A 15,923-nucleotide genomic window follows, 5' to 3' on the forward strand; every position below is an offset into this window, starting at 1 on the left:
CTTGCTGAGTCTGAATTCACTAAGGGTTCAAATGCTGATAAAATGTCACCATCACCCGAGTAAAAAAGGTGAGAAAAGGCAGGCTGAAATGCTTCTGCCCAGACAATAGTGGAAATGGCAAGACATGGAGGTTTTCAAAAGGTGAGAGAGTTCAAACCTGTCCTCAGACTTGTCTGATCTTTGCTTAGGCTGTAGTAACAGCTTTCTTTTTCTATTTTAAATGAACTGTTATCAACCACCTTTTGAAGCTATTCAAATTAGTTACGATTAATAAAATAAAAAATATGCAAAAAAAACTCAGACCAAGATTTTATTTTTTGTCAGTGACAGACATTTGCCTCTTGTTAGCCAGGTGTAGAGAAAAACCCCAAACCAAATCCAGAATCAATAGATTAGATCCCTCAGCAGTAAGATAGGAAGGGCTGCTAATTATGTGATGCCTTGGACTAGAGGATTGGGAAGGAAGTGTTCCCCGGAAGGGACTGTACCTATTAAAGTGAGAAAAGTAGCATTTGTTTTAAAGAATCACCACCTTTTTTTGCTCAGTACATTTTTGTTTCTGTGTGACAGATATCCTTACTGTAATGGCACCTCAGAGACATGAGCAGAAACACCCTTTGTTGCTAATACTACTGGTTTCCTCAGCTGCTTCTTTGGCTCTACCGTGCCCTGCTTTTTCCAGACAGTGTTATCCCCTTTCCACAGCTCTGAGGACCTTACCTGCAGAGCCAGCACATTTCAGAGACTGCCTTTGGAAAGGGGCATGGTAGGCTTTAGCTAGCAGCCCTGTGCTCTGTGAAGTGAGGAAAGCCTCACCTGGGAGCTGAGACACTGCCAGAGGTAACAACCACTATGGAAGAACAAGGCCTCTGTTATGCCTCCGTTTGTGTGACTGGGAGCTCTGGAAAGTCAATATATTCACAATTGGTAAGAGCCCATGAGACAGGATGGCAAGGTATCACTTTCTTTGCTCATGGAGACACTCCACAAGCTGCTGCTGCAGCACATGGTTACTATGTGGGTTCTTAACCCTGAGGTCTATTGTTAAAATGGCATGAAAAATACTTGTTATCAAAATGTATGTTATTCTTAACAGGGCAGTTAGAACGCCACAGATACCCCTGATTTTTGTTTTAATCTTCCCTTGCAGTCACAGAAAGTAATTTCATCTTGCTTCATCTGTCATTGGTTAGAAGCTAGGAAACTCTACTTCAATGCTTTTGAAAAACTTGATTTTTTTATATAAAAAGAGGCATTTTTGACTAAAGAAAGATCCCCATTAAAATAGGCATTATGTCCAAATGTGAAATATACTTAAAATCTGGCTCAGAACAAAAACTCCGGTTAACTAAATTAGGAAAACTACAAATTCTTTATATGCCAGGTAGAGCAGATGGTCTTAAAATTCTTCTTCAGCTTGTCTGGAACGAGAGCCTTTCAGCTGCAGCAGCCTCTCCACAGTGTCAGCAATGGTTCTTTCCCCATGCACCTTGTTGTCTCGGGTGCGGATGTTCACTGTTCCACTTGCCTTCTCCTTTTCACCAACAACTAGAAACAATCAAGAGGCAAAGGAGTTAGCTATTTTTTCACAGTTCTGTCAATTACCTGGAGGGGAGAATTTTCCTGTCAAAGGCCCCTTCTACTCTTGATGGATTCCAGATGGATTAAAGGCCAATGCTAGATCCCAAATTCACACAACAGGACTAACATGCTGCTTCAAATCATGTATTTCAGGATGAGTTTCTAATTTTTCCTGCATCACTCTTGCTGAAAGAGGCTTCTCTTATGCATGCATGCCTAGTTTAGAAGCGTACCACAGCTGAGTGCAATGAAAACCTTTTTTATTTCTTTCTTATTTTCTATTTTCTAAAATATTTCTTTTGCTGAAGTAGAGCAAGAGCATAAATTATCAGAAGGATGGAAAATCACTTAAAATCTGACTAATAAAGGGAATCTGACATGAGACTTCATATCTATCCCCACACTGCTGACCAGAAGACAGTAAAAAGTATCAATGCCTTGGGTCACAGTGATCTCCCTTCAGGGACAGCTATCCAAGCCAGGAATGCCCAGGATGTCAGCACGAGAGGTTCTCTGCAGCAGAGACTCTTAGGAACAAACTGAGCTAAAACACTGATTACAGCTCTCTGCCTTGCTCACAGAACGATCAAACCCTGTAAAAAGAGGGTCAGCCAGTACATTACCCAGAATAAAGTTATACTGTGCAAGCTGAGCGTTTCTGATCTTCTTGTTCAGTGTGCACCCAGGATCTACGTCAACATCTGCCATAAATCCAGCATCATGGAAGTGCTGCCTGACCTAAGGAAAAAAAAATACTTAAAACTGTCACTACTGGATATTCATGACCATGAACTATTCATGACTTGTAGATCTAAACCATTTCAGATTATCTGAACTCTAAAACAAAGGCACTGGCATGGGTTCAGGCTTTGGAGATGAGCCTAGTTCAAGAAATTAAAATACATCAGTTATCATGCAACTATATACATAATAAGTAAGTAAGCAAGCAGTGATGTGAACATATAATGTTTGGACTGAGTAGTCACTTGAGTTTGATATTGTAAAAGGCAAGAGGATGGTGGAACTTACTGATTAGAAGAGACTTTTTTAAAATTTTGCAGACTGTTTTATTTATATATAATGTGGTTGAAAGAGCTACAGGCAAAGGTGTGCTGAATGCTAAATATGCAAAGACTCATTTTCATCTTTCTCACTGCTCTGCAAGAGGCAGATGGCCATGGGGGACAAGAAACAGAAGGGTAAGACAGATTTGAGAGAGAAAAAAACTAAGTTAAAAAAAAAGTCTCACGAAGATCAACATTTGTTATTCCCGTATCCAAAGTCTAACTCAGGTTATTTTTAAGAGAACTACAACTTCAGCAGCTAATTGTCACTGATATAAAAAATTACTGAATGTAATATGCCAAGAGTTGGAATACGTCTCTGAAATTAACAGTATTAATCATTAATAGCTAAGTATTTCAGATCAATACAGTATACTGAAAACAAAGACCTGAAACCGTATACCTCACCTTTTGAGCATACTCATCACACGCTGGTCCCACTGGTACCACCATTACTTGCTGTGGGGACAGCCAGAGTGGCCTTCAATAAAGAAACAAAACAAGTTTATATAGCTTTCAGAGTTTTTTCACTACAAAAAATACTATTTACAGAGAGGAATAAAATCTACATGAGAGACTCTTGAAACCAGCTGCACAGATTAGGTTAAGAGGCGATGAGAGCCCTACATTCATTACAATTATTTCCTCCAGAAGAACTGAGTGTCTAAAAGAATTGCAGCGTGGGCACGAGCAATTGCTGACTGGAAGATTGCTGTTGTGTTTTATGACAGATTACAAAGCCTAACTGATTGAGCTCATTACTAACTAAGCACATTTACTTTTGAGCCCTGTCATAATCAGAGGGGTCACTCCCACTGGGTATTAACACAGGTATAGTAGATCACCTATATAAATGATTCTTTAAAAGATGGTCCTGCTGCAAAAGCAGTTTGGAATGCCATGGGCAGACTAGCTGTATGCTGCATTGGCAATATCATGTAGAATCCATCATATCTTGAATAATTTCATACCTAAGGAAGGTGGTTCAGAAGAAATTGTCCCGTGGTATTTCTAGGCATGCCACCCTAGCAAGCAAGTAGAATAAACAGGCCCACTTGACTCCCTAGTACTTGGGGCTAATTTCTCTCCTACATGAAGAGTTGGCTTGAACTGAAATAGTAAGTTTTCAATGTTACCATTTGCCTCCGTAGTTCTCAGTCAGAATGGCAATCATTCTCTCCACAGATCCCAAGATAGCTCGGTGAATGATAACTGGTCTTGTCTTGTCATTGCCATCATGGCTGTAAAGAAATGCTTTCGTAAGGTTTTTTTTTCTTGATACAACCTCATGCCTGTCAGTGTCACAGAAGTTAGATTACACAGAAATTAAAACCACCAGCCTTTGGGCTTACCTGACAAAGGTGAGGTTAAATCTGACAGGCAACTGGAAGTCAAGCTGAATTGTAGCACATTGGTGGTAGCGGCCAATGGCATCCTTAATCTGAATGTCGATCTGAAGAACAAAAAGACAAACTTTAACAGTTAAGAGACAAGCATTCTCCTCTGAAAGCAAGTTCATCGTTTTGAGGTGCAAAGTTTCATTCAACGCAGAAGAATTCCATGTAGTTTTAAACAGCACAGTTTTACTTCAGCCTTCATTAGGCTTTAAGTGATTTGCAGGTTCTGATGCAAAAAATGTTAGAGCTAAAACAGGGTGAGTAACTAGGGAGATAATATATCGGGGGGAACTACATTTAATGTCTCAGACTGTATTTTTTGAGTTTCAGTCTGAACTTTCATGGGCTTTTTCAATGACTGAATATAGATAAATGCAGAATTGAACGTGTCCCCCCACAAATGAGATTTCTTCAGCCTCTAAGTGGCAACTTTACACTTCTTTATGATGCAGTATTTCAAGACTTTGTAGCTTTTATTACAAATTCATGCCACGAACATGGGACAAGAATCTGTTAAATAGTCCACTTACTAGCAGGAACTCCTATCAATCAGTAACACTTGTTCAGACCTAGAGTCAAGCCTGCTCTTTCTTTTGTATCTAACACTTAGATCCTGAGTACACTTATGATACAACATAGAGAGAGAAGACTTAGAGAAAAAAGTAGACTTACAGTGTCCTGACCTTATTTATTTATTACATTGCTCACTTACTCATCATTTTACCAGTATATATTAGGCTATATAATGAGGCATTATGCCTTATTTTAATTTATGTAATGAACAAACAGATCAGTGTTTTGACAACTCAAGATCTACATGTCTTTCAATTTTGCATCCAGAATTCCATTTATTGGAATTCAGCTAGTCAACTAAGAGCTTCTTATCAAAATAAACTATTTACAACCTAATTTAATTTCAAATCCAGACTGTATGAAGAGCAAGTGTAAGATTAATTAATGTTAACAAAGGTTCCTGTATATTTGTCTTCCTTCAATCAAATACGGAAACTACTGCATATTAGCTGCTATAACACATTTTACCTAAAAGACACAAACCAAAACTGATTCAACTGCCATGCAAATAGAGAAATCAGAACCAGCTTATTATATGAGAACACAAATATAAATGAATATAAATGCAGTGTAGGCATATTAGGGAAAGATTTAAAAGCCATTCCATAATGCTCTATGTCCTTACATGCAAAGATAACAATGAAATTTCTAAAAAGCCCTACTTAATCTGTCCAAACTGAGGAGACTGTTCTTAAGAAACCCAACAAATTCACATGATCAATATATGGGGATACTTAAACTACCAAAACCCATCAGTAACTCAAAACTGTGTAGTTAAAGGAAGAAAAATTTGTTTAACCAGTAGGCTTACTTTTGATTTTCTCCTGACTTAGGATTCACTTACTGCTGGAAGAATTATTCGAATACAGAATTTGCTCTGCTAAAACAGGTCTTACAGTGCCACCTTGCGTTTATGTCACTCACTAAACCAGTAAGCTGTTTAAGCAGCAGATGAATAGTTTATTCATGTTAAATTAATTAAATGAGTGTTAAGACTATGTGAAAACCAGGATCACAGAAGATTATTTCTCTCTCAAGTATGTTAGAGCTTATGTATCTGGAAAAACAGAGAATTTCAGTCAGAGAGCATCTTAAAATGGGATAACAAAAAAAAAAAAAAAAAAAAAAAGAAAAAAATCCCTTCTTCCTCATCCCAGCCTTTTGCCTTATCCAAACAGAATTAAAAGTCAAATCCAGCTAGGGGCTAGCAACTAACCTTAGGTCCATAGAAAGCTCCATCACCAGGGTTTAGCTCCCACTTCTCACCAAAGGCATTGAGGCTGCTTTCAAGTTGCTAGAGATAAAAGACACACACACTCAGCGTTTCTTTACACATTACAGTTTCAGGTCAGCCTGCTACTACAAATAGGTGACCCTACCGAATTCTCACTACTTATCAGTTACTGCTGAAACACATTTATTTTCTGAAAAAGGAAAGTTTTGGAAGAGCACCAGCTTAACAAAAAAAAAAAAATTTTGTCCAAATTTAAACACAGAAAATGAATGCACTCATTTTGGAAGACGCTAAATAAGCATTAGTTAAGATACAAGAACTTTTTATACTAAATTCAAAGGTTGTAATTAATGTTGAAATGAAATCTGTCCTGGTACACCAAATGTCTATTCCTGCCCTATCTTCTCCCCAGCATTGCAGCTGCAGTGGTCAACCCCATCCCTTTCAGCCTCACTCTTAGGAGATGGCTTTAAGTCTTATTCTCTTCCTCCTTTTTAAGTATCAAAAACAAAGACAAGGGGAAAGAGTTCATTTGATGTTTACACGGAGATTGCTTCTATACTGAGAGCAAACTATTTACAGCAGCCAGACTTTACTGAAGGCGAAGTTATATTGCTCATGCCCAACCCAGCTTCATTGTACCTCCCAGAGGCAGTTAAATTCTTACACAAGATGCAGCCTTACATCATTGAAGAGTAAGACTACTGTTTTACCTTTTCAGCTTGATTCCACACTTCAATATCTCCCAGGTACTTTTCAGGACGAGTGGAGAGATTCAGTTTAAATGAAAATCCAAAGACATCATACACGGTACGCAAGAACTCCAGGCAGCTTTTTATCTCCTCTTCAATCTTGATGATAAGAGAAATCATGTCTCAAATATGGAAATTTCAGTTTACCTGATTTTAACACCCAGCTTCATTTAGCAGCAGCCCCCACCTGCTCCATGGCACAGAAGATGTGAGCATCATCCTGCTGGAACCGGCGTACTCGGGTGAGTCCCGTGAGAGCTCCCGACAGCTCGTTGCGATGCAGGACACCAAAATCTGCCAACCGCAAGGGCAGCTCACGCCACGACCTCGGGCGATGGTCAAACATAAGGCTGAAGGAAAGGTTTATTACTTGAAGCTCACTGAGAATCAAAATTCTACAAAGAACAGCCAGGGACAAGCAGCCAGTGATGAAGCACATGCCCGTAAGGCCTTTGGTGTAGTCTGGACAGAGCAATCAGTCTTATCTAGGTTTGTCAGAAAAACAATCTCCTTTCACAGCTGGTAAGCCTTCCCCTCCTCACAGAGAGGAGGTAAAGCAGCTCCTAAAACTGAGCATTAAAAGCTGAATGTCTGAACTGTAATGATGGGGCATTGGCAGTTTTGTAATGATGGGGTCACTCTAATGACGGCAAAATGACATGACATTTCTCAGCGTCCCAAGTGAAGAGAGCATGTAGACAGCAAGACATATAATCACATCATTCCTGACTGAATAACTGGAGGTAGCCATCTTTATAATTACACAGGCAAAGGAAGCAGAGTGGGTTTCATTTGGATTTTTTTTCAATCAGCACAATCTCTGGTAAACTGTATTTGCTATGTATTTACCAGTGTCCTGGACAGTTCATGGGCTTCAGAGCAAAGATTTCTTTCTCCACTTCAAAGGAAAACATATTGTCGCTGTAATGCTGCCAGTGCCCTGAAGTCATCCACAGTTTGCTGTTGAAAACATTTGGAGTGACAACCTCCTGGAATCCACGTTTTCGATACTCACTCTAGAACAAGCACAGTACATAAAATAAGTAATTAAGAAAACAAGATAAGCACAGGCTTCAATTTGCAGCCATAAAAATCTAAAAATTATGCCATATGAAAGCCCCATGACTTAGGAAGGGAAGAGAGAAAGGAAACCAAAACTTCAAGTTGGGCATGCCAGGATACCTCCCTTTCACACTCTTCCCCCAAACAATTTCTCTAGCAGAAAGTCAGCAAGAAGAACAAGTTTCCTCCCTGCAAGCAATGCAGCAGTCTCTAATTACTCAATGACCCTTGGTATATTACACTGCAGCCCAAATATACAGTAGTAACACAGACTTCAAACATTACAGCACGAATATCAGAATTCTTTTCCTACATATATTTTCAAAACAAATATGTCGACAAGACCAAATTAAGTATATTTATTAAAACAAATCAAAGTGCATCAATGGAACATCAGTAGTGTGAGCTTAGCTCTACTATTAGATGTTGAAGAATTCCTATGACAAAGCACCTTTACCATATCTTTAACTGCAGGTATAAGGTACTGATAACACATAACTTTGCAGAGACTGTGACATGACCAATTCAGAGAAACTAGGCTTCTACAGTTCCACGGCTTACACAATTAAAAGATAACTTGAAACGAAAGGCTATTAATACTGTTAAATAGCATGCTGTTATGTACTTTTTTTAAAATTACGTAACTTCTCCTACAAGATTTCCAAAATATATTACTTACCCGTATAAATTCAATTAATGTGTTATAAATATAAGCTCCTTTTGGCAAGAAAAAACAGCTACCAGGGCTGAGCTCATGGAAGAAAAATAGCTCTTGGTCCTGCAGGAAAATAATACTTTAAAAACTTAGTATTTACACCCTACCTTTTTCATTTAACATTCATTAATGAGTTACTACTGACTGGGTATCACTCACAAGAGTTTCAAAAAGAAAAACATGGGGAAAAAAGCAATATCCAATATACAAGATGCGTTTTCACTAGTATTTTTATGTCTGTCAGCAATTACAGAGAAAGGAAATTTTTCAGTTTCCTGTTTCACTCATTACTGATGCACCAAAACCTTACACTTAACTCCCAACTGTGCCCCCACAGTTCCCTCTGCACATTGACAAGCACATGTTTAGTTCTGCTTCTGCAGCTCTCTAATTATCTGCACGTGAACTGAATGTGTGAACAACAGCTGGTAAATATCCCTACAAACTGCACACACCTGAGGTCTGCATATGGGGAATTCTTCAGTATTCTGTCATAATGTACTAGCAGCAGACATTTTAACCCTGTTCAGAACTATCAGTCATCTGACAGGGATTTCCATCTGAAAAAACAAACCCAAAAACCAGCCAACTCAAAAACACAGCTGTATACTGCAGATTCCGAAATCGTGCAGAAAGAAGCAACTGCAAATTGTGTAGAAATGAGCATTGCCTGTGGACTGGAGCATTTATGGGTTGCAGACTGAAGTGTTTATATTTTGTTCTGATCAATGTGTGCAATAAGGATGCCATTGTGTTGAAAGCATTAAGAAGTTATTTATTTTAGGACTTTGATGCTCACAAGAAAAGCGGTTGGCTTCACAATCGAGCTGAAAATAAAGCTGTGTCACACCTTGATTGTGACAGCAAATATCGGCTGTCCTCAGGATGCTTTCAGTTAAGGGCTTATATCCACACAGTGCTTTTGGAATACATTACTAGAAAAACTGTCTCACCCGCCCAATTTTTCTATGATCTCTGCTTTTAGCCTCCTCCTGGAATTTCTCCCACTCCTTCAGCATTTTTGTATCTGGGAACGAAATTCCGTAGATCCTCTGGAGGGATTCCATATCAGCCTTGCCTTCCCAATAGGTAGAAGAATTCTGCATGCAAAAAGAAATTAAACACTGAAGAAAAGGAGAAGACTCCACATTTTACTACTTCTGCCCGCTATGAAAAGGCATGAAATCATTAATAAATCATTACTGTGGAACAACTAAGGCATAAGGAGAATTTTAATGTGAAATTCAGAACACTGATTGAGAAAATCCTGAAAGTTAAATACACTAAGAAAAAATGGTTTCAGGCTCTTGTATTTTTAAAATGCCTATCCGATTTGTAGCTATCCTGTTCCAAATGTTTATTTACAAATAGCTATCAGTTGAGCAAAAAACTATAAACTCCAATTGACACAGTTCAGCCAAACCTTTAACCAAACTCACACACCTGTGCTGGAAGTGCAGGCCTTGGACACTAGCTGGGCTTCACACCATGTGAGCACCATTCTAGTATACAACTGTTCCACAATCTGTAACACTGAGTTTTTGGCCAGGTCACCCCTTTCACAGTACATTCCTGGCTAAGCCCAAAGACAGCAATACATCTGAAGTGTTGCAGTGAAAATATTTGTGTAAGGCAGTTCCAGCACTTACCTTATGAATTTTTATGGTCTTTATCTTGCCAGTATGTCTCACATGAGGGCCTCTGCATAAATCTATCAGGGGGCCACACCTAAGAAAAGGAAAGCATTTTTGGTGTATTTAATCCTAGAACCATAAATCCAGTAATATTATGATCCATGCATAATTACCTGTATACTGTAGTAGTTGGGGTATTAACCTTCTCATTCAGGATGCGACACTTGAATTTATTATACTGAGAAGAAAAGCAGCACACATACTTGTTAATTCCTTGTTAAAGAAAGAGAACAGTTTAGATTATTTGCAAACCTGATGCTATGCTGCATCAAAAGAGGCCTGTAAAAGAAGAGATATAGATAGGAGGACAGACAGTGGTGGAGCAAGGTGCCCAGAGAGCAGTCTGTGCAATCTGTGCCCTTGGAGGTTTTGAAGGCCCAACTGGACAAGCCCAGGAAAATCTGGTCTGACCTCAGTGTTCCCATGTCCTGTGCTAGAGACTGGACTGGACATCTAGGGAGGTACCTTCCAACTTCAATGATGCTCTGATTCTCATGATGCCCTAACACTGAAAGCTCATTAATGTCTACCTCAGGAATGCCCAAAAATTATTTGCAGCTAGATACTCGAGAGAAAGGGTCAGATTTTAGTGCTGCTTAGACTCTTTTAAAAGTCCTTATTCTAAAAATGTTTTCTGTTTTCTGAACGCAGCAGTAACATATGCAGTCACAGTATCACCACAGACAAGACAACATAACCGCATACGTAATATGTTGCAAATTTACATTTCTAGGAAGTAAATAAAGAATGTGGCTTCACAGAATTCAGTTGGATCAGCCCAGGGAAGAATAAGAATTCTCATAGTTTTAGAAAATCATAATGCCTATTTCCAAGAACCTAAAAATTACTTTCTCTTTTTTGTTAAATATCACAAATAAGTTTCTAAGAATATATGACCTTAAAAAGATAGTTAGATATACTTTCTTCTACCACTAATAAAACATGCCATAAAGTTACAAATACTTCAAAGACTAATTGCACGAGGCTAGAAACAACCTTTTATAATAGCCCACCTTAAACATTTCAAGCAGTGTTTCCTTCTTAACTTCCAGTCTTTCAAATGCTTGTTTTTCCTTCATTATCTTTTTGCACAATGTTTCCAAAGCAGAGAAGTCATTACTTGATACACCCCTAAAATAAAATACACACAGAGAAGTGAGTAATTTTTGCTTTCATTCGCAATTTGTCATCCAGGTGCAATGCACCAACCCGTGGTTGGGATGTCCTGGAAAAAAACAAAAGCCATCTGCAGCAGTACGTGTAACTGTGTTCTATGAACAAGCACACAGCAGAAATTTTGCTGTGACTGCTACCCGCACCCAGCTCCTAAAAAAAGAGAAATACAAAACCTACCCTTCCTCAAGAAACATGTCATAATAAAATCCATTTTCTATCGGTGGGCCATAGCACAAACAACCACCATAGATTCGTTCCATAGCTTCACCCATTATGTGAGCACTTGAGTGCCAGTAGACCTAACAGGAGCAAAAAAAAAGAAAAAGGGATCAGTCTGAATACACACAATGCATTTCCACATTTCCAATTGTTTTATTTAAAACCTTTCCTGAAACACTTGCTTTCAAGAATACTTGAGGCACATCCCACATTAGACCAGTGTGCAGAACAAGAGTGACCTGGCCCAGCAGCCCTCTCATCCTCAGCATCAGTGTTTCCAAAAGGCAGCACTTCCACTGGAAAACTGTGGAAATGGAAAACTTACATTCTGGTAGCAAACAATTCTTTCTTTCAACTATTGCTGACATAATATAATTATTGTCAAGAAGTCAAAAAAGTAATTCAGAAATCTTTTTTTCTCTGAACTTTAATTAATCAGATGTGCATAGCAACCAGAAGATGTGCTTTCAACATAAGGCTATGGTTCTAATCCTTCATGTGGCTCTAATCTAATCATAAGCAATCTTATGCATGGGAAATCATGCACACTCCATCCTGTAAAACACCTGAGGTTCTGACAAAACCAGATCTCTTAAGAGTTAGTCTGCCTTGTTAGTGCAAATTGAAATTGTAAATTGGGAGCTGTCATTTAGCCAATATGAAAATCCTAGGTTTGAATGTAAGACTTCTGTGATAAGTTTGACTGACAGCTTCTTGTACCAACTGATTTTTTTCTACAGAACCTATTCACAAATTTACTGGCTGTGCACATTTATCTGATTGAGTAGCCAAAATAAAAAGGTAGATACTTTTGCATATGCAAAGAAAAAGAGCACTCTACTCAATACTTTTATGATTCTACATATGAAGTACTTTTGTACCCAGTTTTAGTCCCAAAATCAGTGCTGAAGATGTCAGTTCAAGTCCTTTACATTAACATGAAGGCTGAAAATACAAATTTTTAACAAGAACTACAGCAACTGCAAGCAGACTTGGCTACAAGTACACAGCAGAATGTACATTATCTATAGTACCACAGCCCCTCCAGTAAAGAACTATGAGAAAATGCAGATGGACCTAAACCACAAACCTGTTCTCTTCACCTTCTGAACAAAGTAAATATTTAAATAACTACAAGAGGCTGAGTTAAATGCAAACCTGAAACAAAAAATATTTTGGTAAAAGACACTCACTGCTTGAGCCTCTTCATCTTCAAACTTAAGCAGCTCCAAGGAACAATCCTCCTCCAAAGGACGGTCTAGATCCCAAACCACCTTGTTCACTTTGGCAATAACTGTGTTGTCAGCTAATCCCTGACTACAAGAACAAACACAGAAGCATAATGATATGAAAGCATATTGTATTTTGAAACCAGCAAGAAGTCCCCCAAATTTGCCCTCCAGTTTGATTAACACTTTAGGAGTGCTCAGAGTGGATATAATGTCATAAATAAATTCCAAATAAACGACCAGTTTAGCCAGTCCTGAACATTCATGAAAAATCCTACTTGTATTTTAGGGATATGGGAAGAAAACTGTGCTATATACTTAACCTTCATGCATATTTGACTTAGAGGCAGCATCCTCCAAGTACAAACCAGACTTCACAATCCTACTGCAATATAAGAGAGAACCACTCTCTTAAAAATTATCAAATACCATTTTTGACATAGTAGCTTTACTGTTTGTATCCACTAGGCAAAATACCCTTTTCATGATCCTAAATCACAGAAGCAAAGAAGGTTCCAATGACATGGCATCTTATTATGGACAGGGGAAAAAAAAAAAGCACGTCACCTTTAGGAATTGTCCAATCCTTGCAATTTTAACTGTCAGGGTGTTCACTGTGTATCGTTCAGAAATACTCTACAGCAGGTATGAGTAACCTGGAGATGTGCAACTCTCTTTTTACTAGATATCTCCCATGCAAATAAAAATGAAGAATACTCCTATTGTTAAATTTCTCTGTATGCAATTGAAACAACACCCAGCAATCATCTTCCTCAGGTCAATGCAAACTGGTTTGTAGTGCTAACATTCCATCTGGAAATTTATCAGTAAATCAGTTCTTAATGGAACAGCAGTACTTGAATGGAAAAATACTTTACTAGAATGTGTCTAAAATACCTCACTTTTATTCTTATTTAATTTTAGAAACTGTATCTTTATGAGACAAAAGAAAATTGCACTCCAAAACTAAAACCCTACTGGTTACCTTCAGTTTATTGCATACAAGATGCTCTGAGAAGTCTTGAGATAAATGACAAAGAAATTTATATATTAGCCATTCCCTTAAACTCACTATCTGAAAATGATTGTGTAGCATCACAGAATAGAAACATACCTAATTCCACAAGCAATTTGATAAGGAGTAGTCTTCCAAGATTCAGCATCAACCTGCTTGCCATCGGGTAATGTAACTTTAATGGGTTTACTGTCATTTGCAGCTCTTTCTGCAAGGAGTGCATCATGTTCAGCCTTAAGTTTATTGTACATCTCCAAACGCTCATTGATAAATGCAGGCCAGGGATTCAGCTGTATATAATAAAGAAAGGAAAATTATTAATCTGATTATTAATCTGATAGCACATCACGTCAAGAATGCCAACACAACAGATACACTTTCCATAAGCAGCTATGTGAGAGTATCTATATATATATGCTATACGTAACCAATAATCACCGTTATTTCAGATGATACAGTATTAATTATGTCATAAGACCACAAGGCTTCAGCTTAATGAAATCGGTACCACTGCACACCTGTTCAATAAACCACGCACGCTGCCAAACAACTACATCATCTAATAAATTACACAAAGACAAAAGTCTAGAAAGGACTGTGTAAGTTCAACGTATAACAACATTTTTCTTATTAGGTTACAAAACTGAGGGAGCACTCCATTCCGAGGCACCCCGAGAGGAAATGACCGCAGTTTAAACACGTGTAATGACGTCAGGGCCATCCGCCCGGGCTCGGCCAACGCTGCACAGCCGGCACCAGGCTCAGCACCGCTGCTGAGCAGCAGCCGGCCCTCGGTGCAGTCACAGCGATCTCTCTTTACCCACCACCACGACGAGAAAGAGCACCTTAAGCAGGCTTTTTTCACCCCGGAGAACCCAGCTACGGGAATCTGAGCTGTTCTCCTATTACATCAACTAATGTAAAAAACGCAATGGCACTTCAAGGCATACTGTCGGAGGTGTAACTGTAACGTCCGATAAAATACTTCGGGAGGACAAACTAGAAATGCCAGCAGCGCACAGGGCAGCAGCGAAATCTCCGCATCCTCCCACCCCCGCGGCCGAGGGGCTGCTCACCTCCGACCGCCCTCCATCGCCAGCCCCTTCCTTCATCTTCTTCTTCCCGCAGTCTGCTTTCTTCTCTTCCCCAGCGACCACCTGCGGAGGGCGAGCACCGTTCAGTCATTCCCCGGCAGTCCCTCACACCTAAAGCGCTTTAACTCCCCCCAGTCCCACACATGGCGGAAAACACCCGACCGGCCTCGTCCCGCAAAGCCCCCAGCCCCCTGCTCCTTTTCCTTGGGGCACCTCCCACCGCCCCCCGGAGCTGGGGATATCCTCGGGAAGAGGTCCAGCTCCCCCGCCGCCCACGGCGGCCGCGGCGCGGGGCCCACCTGGCTGTCAGCGCCCGCCATGGCCGCGCGGAGCCGCCCGGGAAGGGGCGGGCGGGCCCAGCGCAGGCGCCGCTCGGGCCGCGGCTGATGCAACCGGGCCCGGCGGGGACAGTGGGGCCCGGTGCGGCACCGGCTGCTGTGGTTGGTGCGGCACCGGCTGTTGTGGTTGGCGCGGCTGGCTGGTGCGGCTGGAGGTGACCCGGGCTCTGTCCGCGCCCGTAAGGCCGGCGAGCACGGCCCGCCGCTCGCACTACCGCGCTCTGCTCGCTGTGGCGGGAAGAATCACAGAATCAATCAAGTTGGAAAAGATCCCCGAGATCAGCGAGCCTGACCTATGACCGAACGCCAAGTCGAGTCAAGTAGACCACGGCGCTGTAGTGCCATGTCCAGCCTTTGCGTGAACACCTCCAGGGACGGTGACTCCACCACCCCGTGGACAGCCTGTTCCAGTGTCGAATCGCCCTTTCTGTGGAGAAATTCCACCTAATGTCCAGCCTAAACCTCCCATGAGGCAGCTGAAAACTGTCGTCTTGTTCTGTCAGTTGTAGCCTGGGAGAAGAGGTGGATTTCCACTCTCAGGGAGATGTAGAGAATGACAAGGCCCCCCCGAGCCTCCTTTTCTGCAAGCACCCCCAGCTCCCTCAGGCGCTCCTCATCAGAGCTGACCTCCAGAGCCTTCCCCGGCTCCATTGCCCTTCTCTGGAGGCAGAGAACTTCAGAACTCAGGGATCCAGAGCCCAGGGATACCTGGCTACCATTTCCCCTGACACAGATGTTCAGTCAAGGATGGATCACTGAATGGGAGTACTCTTTGCAAAA

General features: G+C 40.5%; 1 protein-coding gene across 1 annotated transcript; it reads right to left on the reverse strand.

The window, feature by feature from the left end:
• Window positions 1–297: 297 nt before the first annotated feature.
• On the reverse strand, window positions 298–15,158 carry TARS1 (threonyl-tRNA synthetase 1). The gene is made up of 19 exons (XM_014875576.2): window positions 15,105–15,158; window positions 14,788–14,868; window positions 13,811–14,001; window positions 12,661–12,784; window positions 11,426–11,547; window positions 11,086–11,203; window positions 10,186–10,250; window positions 10,028–10,106; window positions 9,332–9,478; window positions 8,343–8,441; window positions 7,451–7,617; window positions 6,789–6,951; window positions 6,563–6,700; window positions 5,832–5,909; window positions 3,998–4,098; window positions 3,782–3,886; window positions 3,054–3,126; window positions 2,205–2,319; window positions 298–1,548 (listed from the first exon to the last, which is right to left on the reverse strand). The coding sequence occupies exons 1-19, from the start codon at window positions 15,123–15,125 to the stop codon at window positions 1,400–1,402; spliced, it is 2,136 nt and encodes a 711-aa protein (XP_014731062.1). The 5' UTR covers window positions 15,126–15,158; the 3' UTR covers window positions 298–1,399.
• Between the last annotated feature and the right edge of the window lie 765 nt (window positions 15,159–15,923).

The sequence above is a fragment of the Sturnus vulgaris genome, chromosome Z (genome assembly GCF_052056855.1).
Source record: "Sturnus vulgaris isolate bStuVul1 chromosome Z, bStuVul1.hap1, whole genome shotgun sequence".
NCBI lineage: Eukaryota > Metazoa > Chordata > Aves > Passeriformes > Sturnidae > Sturnus > Sturnus vulgaris.

Coding starts and splice junctions, on each gene's coding strand:
- TARS1 (XM_014875576.2), bottom strand. CDS start 15,125: ATGGCGGGCGCTGACAGCCAG. Junction 5,910..6,562: donor TGTGGAATCAAGCTGAAAAG/GTAAAACAGTAG, acceptor TTTTATCTCTAG/CAACTTGAAAGCAGCCTCAA. Junction 1,549..2,204: donor ACAGTATAACTTTATTCTGG/GTAATGTACTGG, acceptor GATTGTTTCTAG/TTGTTGGTGAAAAGGAGAAG.